Source organism: Dunckerocampus dactyliophorus, chromosome 1 (genome assembly GCF_027744805.1).
Source record: "Dunckerocampus dactyliophorus isolate RoL2022-P2 chromosome 1, RoL_Ddac_1.1, whole genome shotgun sequence".
NCBI lineage: Eukaryota > Metazoa > Chordata > Actinopteri > Syngnathiformes > Syngnathidae > Dunckerocampus > Dunckerocampus dactyliophorus.
In genome coordinates, this window is record NC_072819.1 from 16,208,643 (window position 1) to 16,235,362 (window position 26,720).

General features: G+C 40.2%; 1 protein-coding gene across 1 annotated transcript in view; it reads left to right on the plus strand.

Moving 5' to 3' along the window:
- The first annotated feature begins 1,496 nt into the window (after window positions 1-1,496).
- Window positions 1,497-26,720, plus strand: part of mtor (mechanistic target of rapamycin kinase) — a 127,066-nt gene continuing 101,842 nt past the window's right edge. Inside the window, exons 1-20 of the mRNA XM_054767890.1 lie at window positions 1,497-1,639; window positions 1,984-2,126; window positions 3,710-3,818; window positions 6,090-6,322; window positions 7,197-7,397; window positions 7,465-7,599; window positions 8,411-8,686; window positions 10,390-10,498; window positions 10,626-10,809; window positions 10,906-11,034; window positions 11,109-11,353; window positions 12,325-12,534; window positions 12,613-12,818; window positions 13,835-13,957; window positions 14,037-14,120; window positions 14,201-14,293; window positions 14,804-14,938; window positions 16,270-16,399; window positions 20,941-21,191; window positions 21,270-21,356. Of these exons, the coding sequence (XP_054623865.1) occupies window positions 1,998-2,126; window positions 3,710-3,818; window positions 6,090-6,322; window positions 7,197-7,397; window positions 7,465-7,599; window positions 8,411-8,686; window positions 10,390-10,498; window positions 10,626-10,809; window positions 10,906-11,034; window positions 11,109-11,353; window positions 12,325-12,534; window positions 12,613-12,818; window positions 13,835-13,957; window positions 14,037-14,120; window positions 14,201-14,293; window positions 14,804-14,938; window positions 16,270-16,399; window positions 20,941-21,191; window positions 21,270-21,356 (3,069 nt within the window). The 5' untranslated portion in view covers window positions 1,497-1,639; window positions 1,984-1,997. The remainder of the gene's footprint in view (window positions 1,640-1,983; window positions 2,127-3,709; window positions 3,819-6,089; window positions 6,323-7,196; window positions 7,398-7,464; window positions 7,600-8,410; window positions 8,687-10,389; window positions 10,499-10,625; window positions 10,810-10,905; window positions 11,035-11,108; window positions 11,354-12,324; window positions 12,535-12,612; window positions 12,819-13,834; window positions 13,958-14,036; window positions 14,121-14,200; window positions 14,294-14,803; window positions 14,939-16,269; window positions 16,400-20,940; window positions 21,192-21,269; window positions 21,357-26,720) is intronic.

Genomic DNA, 26,720 nt, shown 5'->3' on the forward strand with positions numbered 1-26,720 from the left:
ATGGGGAGAAATGAACTGTTTGCAAAGATGACTTATGTTTATGTGTGTTAGATAGAGAGACAGAAACAGAGTTTGCGTTCAAAGAGCCGACTCGAACTCTGCTCACAGTCCAGATTCAAGAGTTTTATTGTCATATGCACAGTAAAACAGGTAGTTCTGCTATGCAATGAAATTCTTGTTCTGTTCATTATCCCCCCAAAAAAGAAAGAAAAACACAAGAAAATGAATAACAACAAAAGAAACATTAATACCAATAAATTAAGCAACAATAACAGAAGAGACATGAATACCATATATCCATTTTCTATACCGCTTCTCCTCATTAGGGGCGCGGGGGTATGCTGGAGCATATCTCAGCTTTTTTGTTCTGTTATTTATTTGCTTAGTATGCTAACATGTTCTGCTGTTTGTTGAAAAAGTTAATAAATAAATAAGTTGTAAACATTGTTATTTGTCATCACAAAAAAATTGCAGATGCAGCAGTGGCACAAGACAGCGTCTGCCCTCCCATGCAGCCTACCAACACAGCTTCAAAAAATCCTAGGGGAAACCCTGCTTTGTCCTCCAAAAAGTGCAAGGAAGCAAAAGCAAGCAAACGTACAACAACACATGCAAATGAAACTGAAATAATACAATAATTCGTTAGCTGCCAGCGTTAAACAGAACGTAACGTTGCCCCAGGAGGGCAAACACAGGAAATGGGCTTGACAAAATAAAAGTTTAAAATGGACGTCATGCCGAAAACACGGAAAAACAAACACAAGTCCAACAGTTTGTGTGATTTTGTTGAATTACTCTATTAACCATTATTTCCTACAATTTTAATGCATTTTACTATTTCTTGATCTATTTTAACAACTGTAAAAGAAGGTGACTCGCAGTTTGTGCTTGCAATCTCACTGTCTCGTTGTCTAGACCTGGTTTCTTTTCATTTTACCTTCATTTTACGAGGTTGAAAACTAATTCATGATGATGAAAAATCTCTCTTTGTTTAAAATACACATGATTGACACGATTACTGTAATCTTAACAGTTTATTGTAAAAGTACTAATTGTAACTACTACCAATTGCATCTATTGGAAACCTCTACTGTGTCTCCCTCTTCAGGCTAAAAAGTGAGATACAGCAAAATAAATAAGTTGTGGACACTGAATAATTTAAGTAACCCCACCAATTTTAACAATGATTTAGCTTACTGATCAGTATAACGCAAAAATTATAAAAATCTCTTGGAGATTAATAAAGTATCTATCGATCTATAAGTCTATTTGCGTCAGTTTGGCCTATTGTAATATTTAAAAATTCATATTTCTAAAAACCTACCAAAAATAATCAGAATCAAATCACAACATATATATATATACTACTAAATGATTAATTATAAAAAAATCATATTTATCGCGTTAAAAGACAAAACAATTTGAAAAAAAATCGTAAAATCGTGCAAATCTGCGCAATGTGCGCCGCTTCCGCGCAAGACTACTCTCCTGAATTACTCGCGAGAAGCCTGCAGAGCACCTCGTTCTAAACAACATTAGCTAGCTAACCTTGTGTCCGTTGTTAAAGGTGTTCGTACCATGAGGGATATTCTGCAAAGGTCCTATAGTGTATCGATTGCCTGTATATAGCTGCTAACACGTAAGTAAACAATGCGTTCGCTTTTGTGCTGTTAGATGTCTGCTATAATGGCTAAGGTAGCTTCTGTTTAGCGCTAGCTGACGTTAGCTAAACATAAACAGTTAGCCATAATATGCTTAGAAATAGTATGTGTTAAAATGATACATTGTTGACATATAGGTTGTACATATTTGATTTAAGTGTTACCATATAGTATAGGATTTTTACCTCGACACCAGAAACGAAGTCTCTCCTGTCACCTAGCTACACACCGGTTAATGAAACACCCACTCCACTTTAAACGGTCTTCCTCTGCAGTACAATTAATTTATTGAGGTTGACTGGTGGTGTTTGTGTGCCTGCAGACCAGGCCATCCAAATGGTGATCATGTCAGGCACAGCCACTGTGCTGCAGCAGTTTGTCAGCGGGCTCAAGAGTCGAAATGAAGACACCAGAGCAAAGTCTGCGAAGGATCTGCAGCACTATGTGACAACAGAGTTGAGAGAGGTAAATATACAGTGTGTGTTCCTATCCATATTACAGTCACTGGCCATATTGCAAAAGAGCTGCAATCAGGGTAATCCATATGCTATGAATAATTTTTGAGAACAGGAGAAATGAGAGTACTGTACTTGGGATTATAATATATATATATATATATGAATGTATATTGTCCAGTGAGGAAAATATGTATTTGATCTTGTGCTGATTTTACCCCCCTTGTAAGATATGAACAGTACAGACTCTTTATATGTTTATTTTAACTGAGGCAGATAGAATGTAAAACAAATAAATAGTATTTGCGTTGAAGAACACATTTTTATCATGATCGCAGAAGAGGGCACTTAATGTTGATAATTATTTTATGTGCACAAAGCTTTTTTAACTGATTAATTTATTAGTTTAAAATGTAAGTTATTTTATAGCTTTATATGTTTATATTTTGTTTGCAAATGTTTCAAACAAGACCACTACAGGTGAGCACGGTTTTGGACAGTAGTAAGTCCGATAGTGATTCCACACCGCTGTATTTTATGTCTTTTTTTTTTCTCTGGTTAGAGCGTAGTAGGCTGCAAAAAATATTCTATGGGGGGTACTTGACTGAAAAAGTGTGAAGAACCACAGAACACACAAACCTTGTATTCCTAAAAACGCCATAGACTAATTTGCATAATTCAACATAACGCAAAACTCAGTGTTTGTGTTTTTGTTTGACAAGTAAATCTGAGCTTTTTGGTTTGTGTCATAAGAAATATCCAGCATTATCTCATGTTTGTAAACCTTATTTAACAAAAGGACATGAAGTTATTGACTTACGGGTGTTTTTTTTGTGTGCAGTGGTTGGCATGCGTGCGTTAAAAAAAACATTCATAATGTGTCCTGGACTACATGTAAATGTGTGCTGATTTTGAAGATAATGTACACATTGTACATTTGATATCTCACTGTATTGTAGTGTCGAGGCGAGTTCCCACTGGAGTACCTGGCATGCCCTGTGGGCACTTTGTAAAGACCAGTTAAAATGACTGGTTTGTTGTTAGTGCTTAGTCACTGTTATCCACCTACAATGGTAGTTCATTGTTGTTGTGTGTTCACTTACCTGTTACGGGTTGTGCTGTTGTGCTATTTTTTGGTTTGTACTGTAAGATTGTGGTTTTGTTAGATGACAATCTATCAGTTTGCCCTGCATTGTCAAGCTAGTTGTCAGCTATCAGTTTGCCCTGCATTGTCAAGCTAGTTGTCAGCTATCGTTTGGATATTGAAGATCACCTTCCTTTAAAGAAGCTGAAGTGCCTCTGACTATGCAGAGTTACGATACCATCTTCTGTACGGAATTGTAATTAATAACAAGCCATTCAAACAGACTTGCTATAACGTGATTGGGATTGAGTCAGAGCATATAGCGCCAATTCTAAAAAGAATAAATAAATAAAAGGTAGCGCCAAATTCTTCGGTGGTGGTTCAAAATTAATTGTGTTGGGCCGCCACAAATAATTGGATGTGTGGGAAACCCTGTATTGTATGTGTGAACATGTTAAACACAGGAAGTGAACAGACTACTCTTAAGCATTGGTTTGTTTTTGTAACAGTTAAGTCAAGATGAAGCCACCACATTCTACGATGAATTGAATCACCACATATTTGAGCTGGTCTCCAGCTCTGATGTCAATGAGAAGAAAGGAGGGATTCTTGCCATAGGTAAGAAATAATCTATGTATCTTTTGTGCCAAATGTACTGATTTCCTTCTATGTGGCCTCCATGCGAATAGATGCCATGGCCAAATTAAACTTGAATAAATACACACCACAACTCTAATATACACTGCTCAAAAAAATTAGAGGAACACTTTGAAAACACATCAGATCTAAACTGGGGGGAAAATGATCTTGAATATCTTTCCTGATAATAAATAGGTGATGTATTAGTAAGAAAATGATGCCACATAATTTGATAGAAATTAAAATGATCACCCTATAGTGGGGGGAAATCAAAGACACCCCAAAAATGAAAGTGAAAAAATGATGCAGCAGACTGGTCCATTTTGCTAAAATGTCATTGTAGCAACTCAAAATGATTCTCAGTAGTTTGTGTGGCCCCCACGTGCTTGTACAGTACGCATGCCTGACAACGTCGGGGCATGCTCCTAATGAGACTACGGATGGTGTCCTGGGGGATCTCCTCCCAGATCTGGACCAGGGCATCACTGCGGTACCTGGACGCATGGAGGAGATTCCAGGAGACAGGTAGTTACTCCAGGAGAGCTGGACATGGCCATAGAAGGTCCTTCAACCCTCAGCAGGATTGATATCTGCTCCTTTGTGCAAGGAGGAACAGGATGAGCACTGCCAGAGCCCTACAAAATGACCTCCAGCAGGCCACTGGTGTGAATGTTTCTGATCAAACAATCAGAAACAGGCTCCATGAGGGTGGCCTGAGGGCCCGACGTCCTGTAGTGAGCCCTGTGGTCACTGCCCAGCACCGTAGAGCTCGATTGGCATTTGCCATAGACCACCAGAATTGGCAACTACACCACTGGTGCCCTGTGCTCTTCCCTGATGAGAGCCAGTTCAACCTGAGCACATGCGACAGACGTGAAAGGGTCTGGAGATGCCGTGGAGAACGTTATGCTACCTGCAACATCATTCAGCATGACCGGTTTGGTGGTGGGTCAGTGATGGTCTGGGGAGGCATATCCCTGGAAGGACGCACAGACCTCTACAGGTTAGATAATGGCACCCTGACTGCTATTAGGTATCGGGATGAAATCCTTGGACCCATTGTCAGAACCTACGCTGGTGCAGTGGTATCTGGGTTCCTCCTGGTCCACGACAATGCCCGACCTCATGTGGCTAGTGTATGCAGGTAGTTCCTGGAGGATGAAGGAATTGATACCATTGACTGGCCCCCACGTTCACCTGACCTAAACCCAATAGAACCCCTCTGGGACATTATGTTTAGGTCCATCCGGCGCCGCCAGGTTGCTCCTCAGACTGTCCAGGAGCTCATTGATGCCCTGGTCCAGATCTGGGAGGAGATCCCCCAGGACACCATCCGTAGTCTCATTAGGAGCACGCCGACGTTGTCAGGCATGCGTACAAGCACGTGGGGGCCACGCAAACTACTGAGAATCATTTTGAGTTGCTACAATGACATTTTAGCAAAATGGACCAGTCTGCTGCATCATTTTTTCACTTTCATTTTTGGGGTGTCTTTGATTTCCCCCCTCTATAGGGTGATCATTTTCATTTCTATCAAATTATGTGGCATCATTTTGTTACTAATACATCACCCACTTATTATCAGGAAAGATATTCAAGATCATTTTCCCCCCAGTTTAGATCTGATGTGTTTTCCAAGTGTTCCTCTAATTTTTTGAGCAGTATATATCTGCCATTTCCCTTAATAAAAAATACTTTCAGTTTACTGAGACTGTGTGGTGGAAGACATCTTTACCACAACACACCCTGTTGGCAGAGAAGACATGGCATCTGTCAAACAGTGGAGTGGAGTCAACATTACCCAGAAAGAATTAGGGATCAAATAAACCAACCAAATAAGCAAAATAAAGATCTCATGCGCTAATTATAGCCGGGTCATTCATTTACCGACAGAGACGGTGTTAGTTCCTAAAATTGTTTTTTTAAACTTTAATAATGATTAAGAGTGCGTGAGAAATTGTAAAAGTAAACCTAGCTGTCTTTGACCACATGGCAATTTATTAACTAGTGTGTGGAACAAGCATTAAGAGCACTGATGAGTTAATTGTATACAACAGTACAGCAGGTGTAACGCACATGAGTTTCACACCAATGGATGAGTACAACCAGCATTTTTAAAGCGCATGCAGCAGGAGAGAAAGCTGCAAGATGCTGACCGCTCATGGTACTTCAAATACAGCTACTGCCATCTCGTGCTCCATCAAGCAAAGCGATGATATAAATGCATACATGTATGTTTATTGTCTTTAGTGAGTCTGATTGGAGTGGAGGGAGGCAATGCCACCAGGATCAGTCGCTTTGCCAACTACCTGCGTAACCTGCTCCCCTCTGGTGACCCGGTGGTGATGGAGATGGCTTCCAAAGCCATGGGCCACCTGTCCATGGCTGGGGATACCTTCACTGCTGAATATGTGGAGTTTGAGGTGAAGCGGGCACTGGAGTGGCTGGGAGCAGACAGGAATGAAGGCAGACGCCATGCAGCAGTAAGTTATCATTTGTGCAAAGTTGTTTATTTACTAGGGGTGCTTATTATATATATTTTACTGATACCGATAACTTCCTGCTTCTCAAGACCGATGCAATGACCGATAACTTTGTCAAATTTAGATTTAACTGCTGTTTGTGCACACCTGTAGGTAAGAATGACTCAAACCGAGTGTGATTTGACAAAAAAAAGAGGTGATGAGGCAACTGCACAATAATAGATATCACTGTCACTGTAGATTTAAGCTATACAAACGGCCACAAGGTGGCAGAATTGCATTTGATTTGAGCTCGGGTTGGATCATTTGAGTGTATTAACACACTCAACAGCAAGGAGGAAGTGGAAGAGCATGGAGGAGTGTAGCGTGCAGAAGGTTACACATTGTAGGGACATTTTAACGCATGCATGCACACACACGCGCGCCAAATGTGAAAAGGCCCTGGGCGTTGTAGCGATGCTTGCGTTTCAGGTGATAAGGTTTGATGTATTGAAGCTCAATATTTCTTTCCGTCATTACGGAATGTTTGCTGAGCATTTGGCAAAATGTCTTCCTCTGGATCAGTGAGAAGTTCCACACTGGGGTCGGTAACCTTTAACATCAAAAGAGCCATTTTGCCTCCTCTTCTTGCAGTAAAAAAAAAAAAAAAATAGTCTGGAGCCGCAAAACATGACACAGATTATAAACATGTTGTAATCTTTTTTTAAATATTACCTGTAAATATGGAAATATTACCTCCAATAAACTCCATTAAACACCCCAGGCAACTTCTTGAGGAGCTACAAGGCTGTTCTTGTTCTTGACTTTCTTTGTATTATTTCAAATTACATTATGTTTGCTGTCACAGTCACAAAATGCTTTCTTTCGATTACAGGTGTTGGTATTAAGGGAGCTGGCCGTGAGTGCCCCCACCTTCTTTTTCCAGCAAGTGCAGCCCTTCTTTGACAACATCTTCTACGCTGTATGGGACCCCAAGCAGGCCATCCGAGAGGGCGCCGTGTCAGCACTGCGGGCCTGCCTCATCCTAACCACGCAAAGGGAGACCAAAGAAATGCAGAAACCACAGTGGTACAAAGTATGAATGACAGGGATCCTCCCTTCAGTGTGCCATCGGGGTATATAAACTCACCTATTTTTTGTAGCAAACGTTTGAGGAGGCAGAGAGGGGATTTGATGAAACACTGGCCAAGGAGAAAGGGATGAATCGGGACGACAGGTTCCATGGTGCTCTCCTCATCCTCAATGAGTTGGTTCGCATCAGCAGCATGGAAGGAGAGGTAATGCTTGCTTTTCACTTGTCACTCATACCCAAAAACGAAACAGTCCTCTCACTCTGTTTTCACGCACATTTTAGTCAAGCTAAGACATCTAATTAGACTACAGTACTTTCTTTCTTTGTCTATAGTGGCTTACGGTGTTTTACTCAACTGCAGAGGATGTCAGGCATCTCTTAGCGGTGGTCTTGATTTATGAAAAAAATGTAAATTAAACTAAATTGTAGTTTTCAAGTAGCAAAATTACACTATAAAATACACAAAAAGATATTCAGATTTATAGAGGAGTGGCACATGGACCAGGGCAGAATCCATAAGAATTTGGTGGAGATCTGGATAAAGAGATTTACACAGGAATTCAATTGTGACAGTCAGTATAGCATCAAAGGAAAGTTAACAGTTCAGCCTCAGGAGAGAGCAGGGCTCTACTAAGTGACATTCTAGTTCTAAGTGATAATGAAATTATTGGTAAAACAGCATCTTATGGTGACACAATACTGTGCATTACAGTGTAATATGTTTCATAATAAACAGTATAATATAATGTTACTCTGTGTTATATTACAGCCTTCTGCATTGGAATAAATCCTGGAACTCCTTGCTAACTAACTTCTGCTTTAATCTCTGTTGTAAAGATCAGCTTTTTAGATGCCGTGTCTAATTTCAGTCATAGGATAATTGACATAACCTGCAAAAGGACGTTGTCTGTTTGAGATGTGGCGCATATTTGTTCACGTTTGTGACCAGCTTGGTAATTGTTTGTGCATGGCATCTATGGCAGCCAAGTGTATTGACTTATCTTGCCATCCACCAGCGCATGCGCGAGGAGATGGAGGAGATCACGCAGCAGCAGCTGGTGCACGACAAGTACTGCAAGGAGCTGATGGGCTTCGGAACCAAGCCCCGTCACATCACCCCTTTCACCAGCTTCCAGTCTGTGCAGCCGCAGCAGTCCAATGCTCTCTTGGGCCTGCTGGGCTACAGCACGCCGCAGGGTTTCCTCAGCTTTGGAGCGACACCGGTGCCTGCTAAGAGCTCGCTGGTGGAGAGCAGATACTGCCGGGAGCTCATGGAGGAGCGGTTTGACCAGGTAGATGTTTACCTCAGTGACAGCCAGTATTTGTCGGAATATGTTCTTTTACCCCTTCCAGATAAATTATAAAACAAATACCCTCATAAGCAATATCAAACAGTTGCAATTGTTTTGAGAGCATCGTCATCTGTTGGTGCTTTGATGACATACAAACAAACTCATATTGGAAATTATACATGTACTTTTACAGTAGTAACTCGCATAACGTAAACCTCCTTTTACGTAAATTCCACTGAACGTAAAGAATTTATGTAAAGTTTTTGCATCGTATGATGTAAGAAATTCCATATAATGTAAAGCGTCTTTTTTTTCTCAATCAACTTTATTAATGCCTTACAAATTACACTAACAGTGCATCAAACCATGGCCATTGAAAATTAACAGTTGGATAACAAAAACACAAAATAAATCACACAGAAATCGAGATTAAAGAAATAAAAACGTAACAGAAAAGTGATAAATAAATACAAAAAAAATAAAGATGATTATAATAATAATAATATTAATTATTATTATTATTAAAGTAAGTTACACCAGGGGACCTGAGCAATGAAAATTCAATTGAATTAAGGATATTGAAGTGGGAGCACAGATTTATAGTCTTGATAGCTTTCTTGTTATTAGCAGAGGATATTGATTTGAAGTACAGCTTCAGTTCTTTCATGAAAACATAAAAAAGGGGTTTCACTTTGGCAAATTTAAAGTCGGTGCAAGTTTTTTTAATTTTTTTATTTTTTTTAAAGTCGGTGCAAGTTCAGACTAACAGTGCTGTACACTTGGTGGCGCCTTTCAGTTTTATTCATTTACAGTAATCTTATTTATTACCTTATTTTATATTGCAATGTTACTCTACTATGTTTATGCTAACGTTTTCTTATATTTTCCCACCATGTTTGGTGGACTTTGAATATTTTGAATAGCCAAAGGGGTGAGTTTGGGAAGATCTTGGAACGGATTAGGCTATTTACTTGTATTTTACGCTTCGTATAACCCTATAACATAAACGTTCTCGGAACGGATTATTTACGCTGTAGGGACGTCTACTGTACTTGGGAAATCAAAATTCAAGGTCTTGCTAAAAAATATTTAAAATATGTTTAGTGGAATTTTGATACAATAAACGCTGTAAGCATAGCTGGGGCATTTATTTATCCTAAAAGGCAAAGAGGGACGGGGTGTTACTCAGATGATAACTGGCTGAGTGAGAGTGTGTTGTGAGAGAGGCTGTTATTTTAGAAATTTGAAAACTTGTTTGTTACATATAAGATTTTAATGTTATATCTTTAATGATGATTTGGAGTGCATGGGAGGGTGGAAAGGCAAACGTCTATCTTTTTGACCACATGATATTTTTTTTACAAGTAGAGTGACACAACACAGCAACACAACCAATGTTGTAACGACAGTAAGGATAGAAACTGCTCAGTCAGCATTGATACTGTAGTTCTGATGAGTTCATTGTAAACAACAGTATGGCAAGCGTGACACGTAAGACTTTCACACCAACAGCTGAGTAGCAACATTTTAAAGTGCATGCAGAGATAAAGTTGCTGAATAATGACTAATGAACACTAATGAACACTAATGAGAGACTTCGGCGGTGTTTGCTTTTGTAGGCTACGCACCTGGCCACAGAAGGAGGTGCTTAATTGAATAGAGGCATTAATTGGAGAAGTAACAAAATCTCTTGTTTTTTCCAGGTGTGTCGATGGGTGCTAAAATACCGAACCAGTAAGAATCCTCTCATCCAGATGACCATCCTCAATCTGCTTCCACGGCTTGGTGCCTTCCAGCCGCACACCTTTACTGGTGAGTGTAGTTCATTTTTAAGAGATCCAACACAAGATGAACAAGGTAGTTCAGGTCAACATGTTCCAGCCAACATATAGACTTGAACACTGAGATCACATTGTTGGACACTGTTGTTGTTGGATAGACCAATACCTGTCAGACACCATGGGATACCTCCTGGGCAGCCTAAAGAAGGAGAAGGAGAGGACAGCAGCCTTCCAAGCTCTGGGTTTGCTGGTGGTGGCGGTCAGAGTGGAAATCCAGCCCTATCTCTCTAAGATCCTGGAGATTATCAAGGCGGCTCTTCCACCCAAAGACTTTGCTCACAAGTCAGTCATCATTGACATTTAGTATTCTTGCTCAGTTCTTGGAATTTGGTTTTCTCCCATGCCCTTGTGTTTCACTGTTATGTGTTTGGTGTGCAGGAGGCAGAAGTCAATACAGGTGGATGCCACAGTGTTTACCTGTATAAGCATGTTGTCCAGGGCCATGGGCCCAAGCATCCAGCCAGACATCAAGGAGCTGTTGGAGCCCATGTTAGCTGTGGGCCTCAGGTACCATACACCCTAGAGTATGCTTGACAATGCCTGAATTTTATTCCATAACTTTGTCCTCCCCGTTTGTCCAGCCCTGCGCTGACAGCGGTGCTGTACGACCTGAGCCGCCAGATCCCCCAGCTGAAGAAGGACATCCAGGATGGGCTGCTGAAGATGCTTTCGCTGGTTTTGATGCACAAGCCGCTGCGTCACCCAGGCATGCCCAAAGGCTTGGCTCACCAGCTGGCCTCACCGAGCCTTACCAACATCCCGGAGGCCAGTGACGTTGGCAGCATCACTCTGGCCCTTCGCACATTGGGAAGCTTTGAGTTTGAAGGTAAGACATTTTGATCCAATAGGAAATAATGACAATATAAATAATCTGTTATAATGTTATGTAATAAACTGTCTCCATGACAAAAATACTCTTCAAGCAATGTTTCAAGGATCTTTAACATTTCATATAAAGGTACGTGTAAAAATAAGTGGAGACAATGTTATTATTATTAAGTAACAGAGGGTAAAAAAAGAATTTAGGCAGAGGCAAATAAGATTTTAACATTCTTAACTGCCATACAAGTGTAAAAATAGGTTCAGCATGGGCAAGTACCATTTTAACTTAACTCACACAAGTTTAAAAATAGTTAAGCGTAGGCAAGGAACATTTTAACCTTTTTGAAGGGATAGTTCGGATTTTTTACATGAAGTTGTATGACATGCCCATCAGCAGTGTAGTGAATCAATAGTGACTTACCTCCCACTTCGTCCTTTGAGCCGAGTTCTGGTTGGATTTCGGTGATGAGGAACGTAGTTCTGGTTAGTTGGCGCTGTTGCCTGTTCGTTGTTGTGTACATGTTCCACATTGTTTACATGCGCGGATGAAGATCGCGGACTAAGTAACCCATTTAACATTCATATTGTCATTCAAGTGTAAAAATAAATTAAGGAGATGCAAGTAATATTTTAAGTCTTTATTGTCATACATGTGTAAAAGTAAGGTAAACAGAGGCAATGATATAAGTAACATTTTAACATTCCTAAATGCCATACAGTGTATAATGTTGACGTAGCCATGTTGTACTTGCAGCCTGGACAGAAATGTGTTCTGAAGTTTTGACTAGATGGCTGAGTGTCAAGACAAGTTATGCTGAAGCCTCACAAGATTTGCTGAGATCCCGTGTGATCTGATTCACAGTGGCAATTACAACTCTGGGTTTTAGTTGCATATTGTTGGTTGCACTCTACCAATACTTCAACGTCTGGGACATTTGATTTTGAGGTTGTTCTAACTTGGTGGTCTTTCATCAGGACACTCCCTCACCCAGTTTGTGCGCCACTGTGCCGACCACTTCTTGAACAGCGAGCACAAGGAGATCCGAATGGAGGCAGCGAGGACCTGCTCCCGACTCCTCACTCCCTCCATACACCCCATCAGTGGCCATGTTGTAAGCCAGACAGCTGTGCAGGTGGTTGCGGATGTGCTGAGTAAGCTGCTGGTGGTCGGCATCACAGACCCAGGTAACCTATGACGGACCGCCACCCTGGACGACCTTTATAGATCAATGCAAATGATTTATCGTCGCTGTCCTTCCTCAGATCCCGACATCAGATACTGTGTGTTGGCGTCCCTCGACGAGCGCTTCGATGCCCACCTGGCACAGGCAGAGAACCTGCAAGCGCTCTTTGTGGCCCTGAATGATGAAGTATTTGAGATCAGAGAACTGGCTATCTGCACAATCGGACGTCTCAGCAGCATGAACCCGGCCTTTGTCATGCCCTTCTTACGCAAGATGCTCATTCAGGTAGTACATGTGGACAATGGGCCATTTGTTTTTACAATATGTGTTCAATTAAGGAGTACTTTTTTAAAAATGTTTTGTAAGATATTTATCATCATGCACATTTGGGATTAGTTGTGCTCAATGGGTGTTGGGTGCTGTTACTACTTGGCGCCAGGAGAGAGCAGTATAGGCACATCTATATAAAAATTACATCGTTGTATGATCACAAACCTTAATGCAGAAAAACTATAACCCACAATCGAAAAATACCAGTATTCCCATAATATAGTAATAGATGCCATATATTACAACATAACATTAAGGAGTGTGACATGAGGACACAAATGTTAGCGACATTAACATAGCAATGTGAATACTCCCATTCTAACAGCGACATGCTAGGCTAGCCTATTTACCTAAGAAAAACAACATGATCAAACTGTGGCAGAGCTGCAACTGTGTAGCAAAGCCTGTTTTTAAAAAAAAAAAAAATTATTAGTATTATTTTTTTATAAAGATGTCCTCAAGTGAGAAGTGTGGAAGATTATATATTTTCCTCAATTTTGGTGCTGATAAGCAGGTTCTAGGGACACATTACTGTGTGATCCATCCATCCATTTTCTATACCGCTTCTTCCTCATTAGGGTCGCGGGGGCATGCTGGAGCCCATCCCAGCTGACTTCGGGCGACAGGCGGGGCACACCCTGGACTGGTCGCCAGCCAATCGCAGGGCACACATAGACAAACAACCATTCACACTCACATTCATACCTATGGACAATTTAGAGTCGCCAATTAACCTCACCTGCATGTTTTTGGAATGTGGGAGGAAGCCGGAGTACCCGGAGAAAACCCACGCGCACACGGGGAGAACATGCAAACTCCACACAGAAATGCCCAGGGGAGAATCGAACCCAGGTCTTCCCGATCTCCAAGCTGTTACTGTGTTGGCCAACGTGCTAACCACTAGACCACCGTGCGACACATTACTGTTAGAACATAATTAAAAAGTCAGCTGGGTTTTTTTTTTGTCACAGATTTTAACCGAGTTGGAGCACAGTGGAGTTGGTAGAAACAAGGAGCAGAGTGCACGTATGCTGGGCCACCTGGTCTCCAACGCCCCTCGCCTCATACGGCCCTACATGGAGCCCATCCTCAAGGTGCTATCTCAACTGTGTTAGTTCTAGCCACTGTGAAGGTGCATATGCCACTTACCTTCTGTAAACTTTACTTTTGCAGGCTCTCATCCTGAAGTTGAAAGACCCAGACCCCAATCCTGGAGTGGTCATCAGCGTGCTTGCCACCATTGGCGAGCTGGCCCAGGTAAAGTGTGAAAGGGTGGAAGAGAGACTTGAAAGCAGGAATAAACCAACTGAATATTAATCTGTTCTGTTCCCTGTCAGGTGAGCGGCCTGGAGATGAGGAAGTGGATGGACGAGCTTTTCCCAATCATCATGGACATGCTGCAGGACTCGTCTTCATTGGCCAAACGACAGGTATGTGATGCGACTGTGGCCTCTCTTTCTTATTTTTTTCCCTAGTTGCATTTATCCGCTTGTGCTATTTATATAGAACAGCAACATAGGAAAAAGGACGTAAAGAAGCTGATTCTGTATCGGAAAATAATGGAAATTGTAATCATTAAACAACAAAGTTATCATGCAGCACAGGAAGTGTTTTAGCATAGCTAATTGTTATGTAAATGCACGTTATGCAATTAATTCTTGTTAACAGTAAAAGTTAAAATAGAATAAGGTTATTTGTTGCCCCCCTCCATTTTCTTCTGACCTTAACTTGTATCCTGGCAATAGAAAATACACAACTCCCAAAATCAAACTCCAAAACAAAATTTTCTTTTTTTGTTCCATCTAATTTTGAATTCCAAGTGTCTGCATTCCGAGGGGTCAACTGTATAACGATCTGTCACACCACAAAGAATATCCCTAAAAATTACCAGGATAAAAATTCCTTAACTTATAATATTGCTGTTTGTGTCTCTCCACCAGGTGGCATTGTGGACCTTGGGCCAACAGGTGGCAAGTACCGGCTATGTGGTGGAGCCCTACCGAAAGTACCCTTCCCTTCTGGAGGTGCTGCTCAACTTCCTGAAGACGGAGCAAAACCAGGGCATCAGAAGAGAGGTATACGCACACGTGTGTGTTTCTCACGCTTTCCTTACAGGCGACATGCCTTTGGGAGCTCAGTAACTTGTAATGAGGCCTGACTGCACACACATGCTTAACAAATTAAGGCTTGCCTGTCTGTTTGGACTTGAAACACTGAATTGTCATTGCATGAATATAAACACTGCACTTTTCCATAGAGACCTGAAACTTTTTTTTGCTATTTTTTCAGTCTGATGTAATTGAAAATTGTTTGTTTCCTTACCTGTTACATAATGAGAGGCTCAGGGACGATGTGGTCATTTTTTGGTAGCCACTCAGAGTAAACAGAATTGGGGATGGAGAATCCATAAGTAGTTAAATGAATACACAACAATTAAAATATAATAAAGAAATGTAAAAAAAAATGTAAATTACATTTTGATTTATGAATTAATTCATACGGACTAATATTACAAAAAATTAACAGTCTACACATTTTTGACAATGCTAAAAGCAGCCACACAGAGTAAACAGATTTTTATTTTTATTTTTATTTAACATGGAGAATCCCTAAAAGGTAGTTGAAGAAGTACTTAATTAAATAAACAAAAACAAAAAAATATTTATTTATTTATTTATTTAATAGTATAATATTTCATTTCAAATTTTGAATTCATATATGTTAAATTATATTACAAACAGTAATTTAAAAAGTATTGAAATCAATGTACACAAACACACATTCATTCATTCATTCATTCATTTTCTGTGCTGCTTAATCCTCATTTCGGTTGCGGACAAACACACATATAAATAAATGATTTACGTATTTTAATTTTATTGTATTTAATTTTAATATATGAATTAATTACTAAGAATGAATAGAACAAAAGAAACTACACATTAAGAATGTAAATCTGTCTAAACTACAGTATATATATTACAGGAAAATGGAGTATAACAATAGTAACAGTAATACTAACAAAAGAAACTACACATTGACAATGTATATCTGCCAAAACTATATATACTGTACACTATAATAATAATAATACAAATTTTTGTCAAGATTTTAAAAAGTATCTTATCTGAATAAAATGATTTGACATTGTTATTATAATTATTTCATTATTAGTTTGTGTGGAAGTTTAAGTCTAACTTGAAAAATCTTACTTTACACATTTAGACTCTGTCACATTTTTTTTGTACTGTAGATTTCATTCAAATCTTACATTTCTAGATCCAAGGTTTCAATTGCAGCTATGGTTTTATAATACTGATGGAGGTTTTCACGAAGTATTCGTTAATATTGGCAGATGGCCTCTATTTAAAAGACGATTTACTGTGGTTTTGTGCATTACCGACAGGCCATCCGTGTACTGGGTCTGCTCGGTGCGCTGGACCCATACAAACACAAGGTGAACATCGGCATGATCGACCAGTCACGAGATGCGTCTGCCGTCAGTCTCTCCGAGTCCAAGTCCAGTCAGGACTCAGGTATGCCTACTGTAAACTGTATCACCATGGCTAAACTCTATGCGTAGGGAACACGTTTCATTGTGCTCTGTAATATTGATTTTTATTTTTTATTTTCTTTAAAACTACCGTGGTGTTAAATTCTCAGACCTAGCAGCTGGAAAGTCTGTACGCCTACATCACAAGTGTCTGCCTATGGTCATTATTTACACACATGTACATTTTGGGCTATCCTTCCGGGACTTTTTAAGCTGTGCCTGCAATGTGTGTGCGTGTGCGTGTGCGTGTGCGTGTGCGTGCGTGCGTGCGTGCGTGCGTGTGAGTGTGCGCGTAAGCCAGATGGATATTGTCATATACAGACAAATTGGTGTCATTTTATGATGTCTGCCAGATTTTAACATGCGTGATAACCACAGGACATTTGTAGCCATAATACATAGTGTTCACATAGGAATTTGAAAATATATATTCCAATGAGGCATGGAGGTCACAGTGCATTTACTAGGACAAACTTACCGTGGACGGTCAAATGCTTATGGACGCTAAAATCAGAACATGTGACAGGGTGGGAAATGTGTTCAAAAGCAAATCACATACAGTATCTCAGATGTAAAATGTGGCATTTTATAGTGATGGGAATCTCTTTTTTGGCTGTTTGGGTTGACTGAATGCCAGTTGGATTTTGCGGTGCTTTCTCATCAAAAAGGATTCTTCTAACACGGTCTCTTTTGCAGCGGTCACGCAGGGTTTCCCCTAGGACTTTTTTGAGGCTGTGGTTGCGGGCTGCATAGGAGGGCGGACTGCCGCCACTGTGTTGTGCCGGTTCTGCGTCTGCAATTTTTTTTGTCATGACAAATAATAATTTTTATGATTTATTAATATATTTATTAACTTATTTATATAACTTTTTCAACAACCATTGCAAAACTGTTAATTTAATGACAAAGTTGCTGAGAGCACTTAAACTGAGACTAGGCAGAGTGTGGCATCATTGTGTGAAAGAGGCTACTTAATGCCAGAATGTTTCCTCCTTTTGTCTATGTCGCTTTTTAGGTTGAATGCCTATTTTGTAGCATCTTTGTGTGAAAGAAGATACTGTTAGTAAAAAAGCTGCCATTTTTCCTTGAAATGGGGTGAGGGTTACAAACTTGACCTGAAAATGTTCTGCCTCCTAAGAATAGCATACAACTCTGGCCCAAGTTGTTGGGTACTTTATTAAAGGCACATGCGTATAAATTCCACAACTACTGGTATGGCTCTGATGTGCAGCTTCTCCGTACGGAAGAATCTACTTGCCTGCAAAAGCCTGCCCTCCTTTTTTTCTGTCTCAGTTTTGTATAAACGGCACCTGCACTGCAATTTTCCACATCCGAAGGTAGTATTAGAACCGTCTAATGGCATTCCGCTGGATAGAAGGCACTATTCTTATGATATATGGTCATCCACGACCATGCTTTCAAGAAAGAATCAAAGCAGGTCCTATATCAGACCTTTATTCACAGAGCCAATTATTTGCAAGTAACAAGTGACACGCAATGATTGTGCAGCGTAACCGTGAATTTGCATTTGCACATTTGCACATATGCACAAATAGAGGAGCTCAGCCCTATGTGTCTTGTGTCTGCGTGATAATAGTTTTACCAGATCTGTTCTCCAACTGAATGGCATCCAGCCAGACCCTAGGATCAGGTTGTATGTGTTGGTGGATTTATTGTGTCACTGTGGAGAGAGTAGGTTTTTAGGGCACAGATTTTGTCATTCGTTCTGCCCATCTCTCTTTTCTGAAAGTCAAGGCCTTAAAACTGACCGATTATTGCCTATAGCTGCAGAAAATGGCTATAATTTTTAATTTTTTCCCATGTCTTCGTTGGACCATAGTGATGACTGTTCAGGTATAAATAAACAGCTTGTCTTCTACAAACCTGTGATAGGCCTGAATGGTATTCATAAAAGGGCCAATAATGAAGCCTCTCTCTGCAGCCTCTGTCAGTCTGTTATGTCTACAACCTGCGTCTTCAGGGAGAAGGTCAGCAAAACTCTGAATACCAGACGTCTGTGGGCTTATTTTGCCTGTAAAACTCACTAGTTCTGCATGGCTAAATGGACACATTAACCCCGTAAGCATCACCTGTCAAAGAAAACATTTGTGAAAATAATTAAGGAGAACATGCGGTGCAACTGCTCATGCAACAGCTGATGACTCATTTCATGTAGCCACATTTATTCTCTACAAAAGGACAATTGACTTGCCCAAATGCTTTGCTAATACTAAAAAGTTTGGTTGTTGTCTCAGGTTTTACAAGATACAAGATACAAGAGAGTTTTATTGTCATGTGCATAGTAAAACAGCAGTTATACCATGCAATGAAAATCTTATTCTGTTCATTCTCCCAAGAAAAGAAATAAAACAAATGAAAGAATAAGAACATAAGAAACATAAACACATAAACATATATACCAATAAATTAAGCAACAACAACAGAAGAGACATTAATACAAGCAAATAATACAAATAAATAAATAAATAAATAAATAAATAAATAAAGTGCTATGAGTGTGTGCGTGCGGCGTGTGCGAGTGCTTCGTTGAGGAGCCTGATGGCCTGTGGGTAAAAGCTGTTTGCCAGCCTTGTGGTCCTGGACTTCAAACTCCTGTAACGTCTGCCTGACGGTAGGAGTGTGAATAATGAGTGTTGTGGATGTGTGCTGTCCTTGATGGTTTTCATTAAGAGATGAAACCGCTCTTTCAGCTATATGTACTGTAAGTACACCCCCCACATTCCAGCAACCATTTTTATTATATCTTCGAAGGGGCAATGGTATAGAAATTGATATAACTTTGGAGAATTCAGTGTACAGCTTGTGTCACAGTGTAGAGTTACTGTCCACTAAAAATTACTTAAAACACAGCCGTTTTTGTCTAAATATCTGGTAACATAAGTGAGTACCAAGACAATTGGTGGTCGTCTTGGTCTGGGGCTGCTTGAGTGCTGCCAGCACTGGGGAAACTGCAGTTCATTGAAGGGAAACATGAATTGCAACATGCACTGTGACATTGTTTGGGGTTGGATGTTTTCAAGTTTCAGCTTTTAATGTGGGCTGTACGATGATCTAGTGGATGTTGGTTTGAATCTTCCTTGCATGTTCTCCCTGTACATGCGTGGGTTTTCTCCAGCTACTCCGGCTTCCTCCCACATCCCAAAAACATGTACGTTAGGTTAACTAAAGACTGTAAATTGGCCATAGGTGTGAATGTGATTGGGAATGGTTGTTTGTCTATATGTGCCCTGTGATTGAATGGTGACCAGACCAGAGTGTGCCCACAAGTCAGGTGGGATAGGCTCCAGCTCACCCATGACCCCAATGAGGACACATGGTTTTAAAAAAATTAATTCACTTTAATATGCGTGCCAGAAAGTTGTGAGTAAGCACTATTATATATTTGTGACAAAGTAAGGCTGTAAGCTTAAAGCTATAATAATAACCATACTGTAGACCCCGATTCCCCATATTGTGATGATTACCGCATGAAGCTCTCAATGGCAGAGAAACTGTGTTTATGTTGGACGACACATACTTTTCCATGGAAGGCTTTGAAGAAGATGAAACAGGACGCAGCCCATCACCAACCACCATTAGTGTTTGAAAATAAACCATCCAGGGGATTCAAACAGATACCTAACATGAGCGTTGAAAAAGTCACAAACCTTGGTCAAATGCAGCAAAGTCAACAAATGGTTGACTGGATTACATTTGCTGTCATTCGTGTGAGCCCATCCCAACGGATGGATGGATGAACTATTCTCCACCGTTTTTTATTAAACTTCGGGCTTAATTTGAGTGTGTACCTGTTTTAAGTCATCTGCGATTGGGCTATAGCCTTTTCTGTGACCCTTAGTTGCATAAGTAGCATCGAAAATGTTTGTATAGATGGATAGGCAATTCTCCAGAATTTTTTGTCAAATTCAGAGCTTAATTTGCACTGTATGTGCATCTTACGTATGCTGGCATAGGCACCATCCCTTCCCGCAGTCCTGAGCAGGATAAGCAGTATAGAAATGTATTGGACAGATGGGTGGACAAGTCTCCACCATTTTTGGAGAAACTCCAGGGTAAATTCCCGCTCCGTATGCCCATCTTGAGGCAGCTGGGATAGGCTCTAGCTCTCCCATCACCCTTAGTAAGATAAGAAGTATACAAAATGTATTGATGGAGGGCTGGGCAGGCAATTATCCACCATTTTTGGTGAAACTCCGAGCTTAAGTCACCCTGTGTATGCCCATCTTAAGTCAGCTGGGATAGGCTCCAGCTCTGACGCTGAGTTGGATAAGCAGTATACAGTAGAAAATGGATGGATGGGTTCGCCACCATTTTTGGTCAGTAGTCCTTTTTGTGTAATGCATACAAGCAAACAATGTTTAGATACACCATCTCATGTTTTAGCATGAGACAGTGTCTCCAAACTTTAGACTGAGTCATCATAACATTAGAAATCGTGACATTAAGTTTGAGATAAAACCTCAACATAGCAAAGTCAACTTGTCTTTCCTGTCTTTATTCCAGCCGACTACAGCACAAGTGAGATGCTGGTCAACATGGGAAACCTGCCCCTGGATGAGTTTTACCCGGCCGTGGCCATCGTCACCCTGATGCGCATCCTGAGAGACCCGTCCCTCTCAAACCACCACACCATGGTGGTCCAGGCTGTCACCTTCATTTTCAAATCTCTGGGCCTCAAGTGCGTCCAGTTCCTGCCGCAGGTCATGCCCACTTTCCTCAACGTGATCAGGGTGTGCGACGCCAGCATCCGAGAGGTAGGCAGTGATAGAGTTTATGAGTTACTGGTTTATGTTACTGGTAATGATGCTGATTTCCTCCCTGTGGTCCTCCAGTTCCTCTTTCAGCAGATGGGAATGGTGGTGTGCTTTGTGAAGATCCACATCCGCCCCTACATGGATGACATCTTCACCCTCATCAGAGTGAGTAATTATGTTTACTTTCCGTTCTGCTAATTGTGTCCACCGCCCTCCCCTTTACTCCTCATCATTGTGGAAGTTCCAATGATTTAATGTGTCACGGATGAGATGACTTTAAGAGGAGCTCTGAGAAAGGCTGGTTTCAGATGTTTTTTGGAAAGTCTGTCGTTTGGAACTTGTTTATTGATTAGTCATCTGGTCTGACGGTACATTTTTATTAGTGTAGTTTAGAGCAAAAATACAATCCGTTATTTGTATTGCTTTAAAGGTAGCCGAGGCTGCCTGTACAATCTTTAGCTTTTGCCTTCTTGCCTTAGCTAGACCCTTAATTTGCCTGTGTACATTAAATAAAAAATGGTAATGTTGGTCAGCAACTTATCCAAAGTCTTGCTTATACAGTTACATATACTTATAGTGAATATTCCCCTATAATTGGACTGAGCATAGGCAAACATTGATGGCAGATTAATTTTTTCAAAGTGCATATAGAAAATGAATGCGCCACATAAATGTTTTTTGTTGAAAAAAAATATACTGCAATAAACAAAATAACACAAAGAATAAACAAATAAATAAAAAAGAATATTAATAAGAAAACAAATTTGGTTTACGAATGCCCCAGCCGACCTAATATTTGGTAATATAATATATTTGGTCATATATTGTCACCTACTGTCACCTAGTGGTGTTTTTATATGTATTTGTACAATTTGAAAACTCGTTATACGCAAGTTATTTTTTTTAATTTTTTTTTAGCATTAATAATAATTTTCAGTTTATGAGAAAGTGGAAAGGAAAACATAGCACATGGCCATTTGTTATCAAGTATGTTGCACAACATAGAAGCAACAGTACTAATTTTGTAATAGCGGTAAGGAGCAAACTGCTCTGTCAGCATTAATAGCACTGATGAGTTCAGTGCAGTGGGGGTAACATGCATGAGTTTCAACTCAACAGCTGAGTAGCACAAACATCCTTTTAAAGAGTATGCAGACATAGATAAAGTTGCTGGATACTGACTACTTAAGATACTTCAAATGGCGCTACTGTCATCTTGTGGAGTTAATTAAAAAATAATAACTACATCAGGAGGTTACCTACAGCCACAACTGTTAATGCCAGTGTTTTTTGACCCGGTGCTAATTAGAGACCCCAGCAGTTATTTGCTTTTGTAGACCAGCACCCACATGGCGACTAAGAGACTCGCCAGTTGATTCAGTAGAGGCATTAATTGGAGCATTTACGGTATATACATTATTATTATTATTATTATTGTTATAATAATTGATATAATAATAATTGATAATATTGATAATATATAATATAATATAATAATTATTATTGTTAAAAATATAAACCATGTTTAATTGATTGGATTGTTCATATAGCATTGAGCAGCCAGACCCTTTCCTGTGTCGCAAATTAAACTTCTGGCTCTATGCTTATCGTCACACTTTTTCCTCTATGCTTGATTTAAAATGATTCATTGCGATTTCATTTTTGTGCATCATATAAGCCCGTTATTTTGTATCCACAGTCCATTTTTCCTGTACTCAATGAGTTAACAGCTCATTGATTGGTGTCATGAACAACCCAACTGTCTGTCTCTTTTACCTGAGTCATGTGAACAGCTGTAAACTCTGTTGGGTTCTCTGCTAGTAAGTCGTTCCGGGCCTCTGGCCACAGTGGTGAGCGTCACATACTGTAGCAGTTTAGTACACAGCGTGCTCACTCCACTAACAGGAATCGGAAATGTCAAATATCCAATCAAGTTTTTATGTGGACATTAAATTCTTTCCACTTGTACACAGCGAATTACACACGACTAGCCGCAGTTAACAGCTGTTGAGGTATGTTTTCCATTCAAAACGTCCAGTTCTTTCTTGCGCCGAATACCGGCAATGACTCTTCTCACATGATGCTGAATGACTGCAAAAGCCATACAGTACAAACCCATCTGCCTAAGCACATAATTAAATAGCAAGGCATAACATATCACATGACTGTCCTCGTATTTGCCATTAAAGTTTACAAAGGGCGATAAATCTTAGAGGGGTGTAATTGAGAGAACCGGTCCCCCTCCCCCGTGTTAATAAAAGGCAAGGGAAACAAAGAATCTATTCACTTTTTTTTTTCTTCAACCTAGCTACTGCAGCATCCAGATGAGTGGGCTGCAATAGCCATTCAGAATGTACACTCATTTGCTTTGTAGTCAGCAGGAAGTGAGAAGCTGCCCAGGACCTCTTGTGACTTTCCCAAATACACCTCTACAAGAGCTCATATGGCCTGACTTTCAGGTGTTCCAAAGGCCATTATCTCTAGCGTACACTATGCGACTACTCCAGAACCAGTGTCGTAAACATCGTAGAGGTGTGATATAGTCTTATTTTCCAATAAACTATTATTTTTCTCCAGCTTTGTGGCACTCACTGTTCCTGGCTCTCAAATTCAGTGGAAATACATTTTGTCCCATTTTCTCTGCACTTGACCCAAACCGGTTAAAAGCTTTGGAATCCACACTTTAAATATTATCAACATGAATCACCCTACAGTATATCCAGAAATTGGAATAGCATTTAATAAGGTCACTCATATTTTGGAAGAAACCTTTAGCTTACTCATCTGTTTTTTTGGTTTATGTGCTGTCTTTTAGATCGTATGATGGATTTTTATGAGAATATTGGCCACATAAAGTAAAATCTAGATTTACATGGCAGGTCTTAAATGCCTCCGATTTGATGCATATTTTTAAGTGACTGACTGTGTTTTACATTTACTGAACACCTGAAACAACATGCACAAAATGCACGTCAACAACTACATTAGTGTTAATATTTTGTACATTGAAAACTTTAATGAATATAAATAAACAATACACATCCTAACGTGCCACCAGTAGGCATCGAAGCGGAAAATGTAGCTTAACGGCATATGAAAATGTAATACAAACAATCTAATGTCTCTAAAAGACGTAATCAAATACACCAAAACAAGTGTATTTGATAATTTCGTCAAATCCTGAGCTCATTATTCAATCAATGACTCAAGAAACCCATACCCATGGCCATAAGTGCATGCATTGCTTTACCCTATAGATAGTGGTCACCAACCCTTTTCAGCCCAAGATCCCTGGTCTCGCACATGAACCTGTGCAAGAGCTTTTTTTCATGGGACCCAGAATTCCCGGCTTTACCCCTGACCCTGGCTATATGATTTGAAAAAAGGAACCATAAAATCACCGTAATTTAGAGAAAAACATATTCGACTTACTTTTTGAAGACAGCATATATCACTGGTGAAACTTGGAGAGGATGGCACACCTTCTTTAAGGAGACTTTGGATGTGAGAGTACATTGGTGGAATTTCCGGGTAAGTGAGAAAGCACTTTGCGAACTAGGTGTCTTCCACCGCTGAGAAAGGCTGGTCATCTCGTCCAATGAATTCAATTATTTTTTAGGGTATTAGCTTAGACTTCTGGCTGCAACGGGCTGCAATAGTTACTTAGAGCAAAACCATGAACCATGAACCATAGTTCTAGTCACAGGTGATATCGGCTTTTGTGATCGGTGTTGAATGGCATTTACGCATACGCTGATCTCGTGATTTTTCACGGAAATCGGCCGATCGATCGGAGCACCTCTATATACAGTGATGTGGAAAAAGTGTTTTCCCCCATCCTGATTTGTCTCTCTTTTTTTTTTTTTGCATGTTTGTCATACTTAAATGTTACAAATTTAAATATTAGTCAATGACAACACAAAATGCAGTTTTGAATGAAACTCTAAACTGAAATTAATTGAGATCTATCAATCTGGAAAAGGTTATAAAGCCATTTCTTAAGCTTTGCGACTCAGGGAACCACAGTGGGAGCCATTATCCACAAATGGCGAAAACATGGAACAGTGGTGAACCTTCCCAGGAGTGGCCGGCCAACCAAAATTACCCCAAGAGCGCAGCAACGACTCATCCAAGAGGTCACAAAAGACCCTACAAAAACATTTAAACAACTGCAGGCCTCACTTGCCTCAGTTAAGGTCAGTGTTCATGACCCCACCATGGGAAGGACACTGGTCAAAAATGGCCGGCATGGCAGAGTTCCAAATTGAAAACCACTGCTGAAAAAAAGAACAGTAAGGCTCTTCTCAATTTTGACGAAGTTGAACTTTTTGGAAAGTGTGTCTCATTATATCTGGCATAAAAGTAACAGCGCATTTCAAAAAAAGAACATTACACCAACAGTAAAATACAGTGGTGTAGTTTGATGGACTGGGGCTGTTTTTGCTGCTTCAGGACCTGCGAAAACTTGCTATAATAAATTTAACCATGAATTCTGCTGTCTACCAAAAAATGGAGAGGAGAATATCTGGCCGTCTGTTTGTGACCTCAATCTGAAATTAACTTGGATTCTGCAGCAGGACAATGATCCAAAACACACCAGCAAGTGAATGGCTGAAGAAAAACAGAATGAAACTTTGGAGGGGCTTATTCAAAGTACTGACCTGCATCCTATTGAGATGCTGTGGCATTATGTTAAAAAGGGGGTTCTGTGGCAATGTGGCTGAATTACAACAATTCTGCAAAGATGGGTGGGCCAAAATTCGTCCACAGCACTCTAAGAGACTCTTTGCAAGTTATGGCAAATGCTAGATTGCAGTTGTTGGTGCTAAGGGTGGCCCAACCAGTTATTAGGTTTCGCGGGCAATCACATTTTCACACAGGCCCATGTAGGGTTGGATTTTTTCTCTCCTTTAATAATAAAAAGTTTCATTTAAAAACTGCATTTTGTGTTCAGTTTTATTGTCATTGACTAATATTTAAATTTGTTTGATGATCTTAAACATTTAAGAGCACCTGCTTTTCTGACCTATAAATGTTGATACTATGATTCTCGTGTTAAACGATGCCAATTGTCAGATAATGGGGTTTGCTCATTTCGAAGTGAGACCTGAAAGCAGTTTTGGACGGCTTTTCATGCAGTGTTTTACAGATTTTTTTTTAACACCGAGTTCCATTGACGTCAGTGCAACCCAGACTTCCTTATATGGGCAGGCTGTAGGCTTACCCTCCCCCCGCTCTGCGTCACTGTGCTCTGTTTACCGTGTTAGCACATATGGCTCCCAGGAAATGTTTGTTCAGGTGTACCTAAAGACGCAAGCATCAGGCAGAAGTGGTTGAAGTTGCTGATTGCCGGGCAGCAATAGAAAAATATGCTCATCTGTCAACGGCATTTCACACGGGACTGTTTTGTTAACATGGGCCAATACTGAGCTGGACTATCCGTCAAACTGTTGCTGAAGTCTGACACCTTTCCAATGTTACTTGGTCGTGTTGAACAAGTCAGGAGAACAAGCTGTAAGTAACAACTTA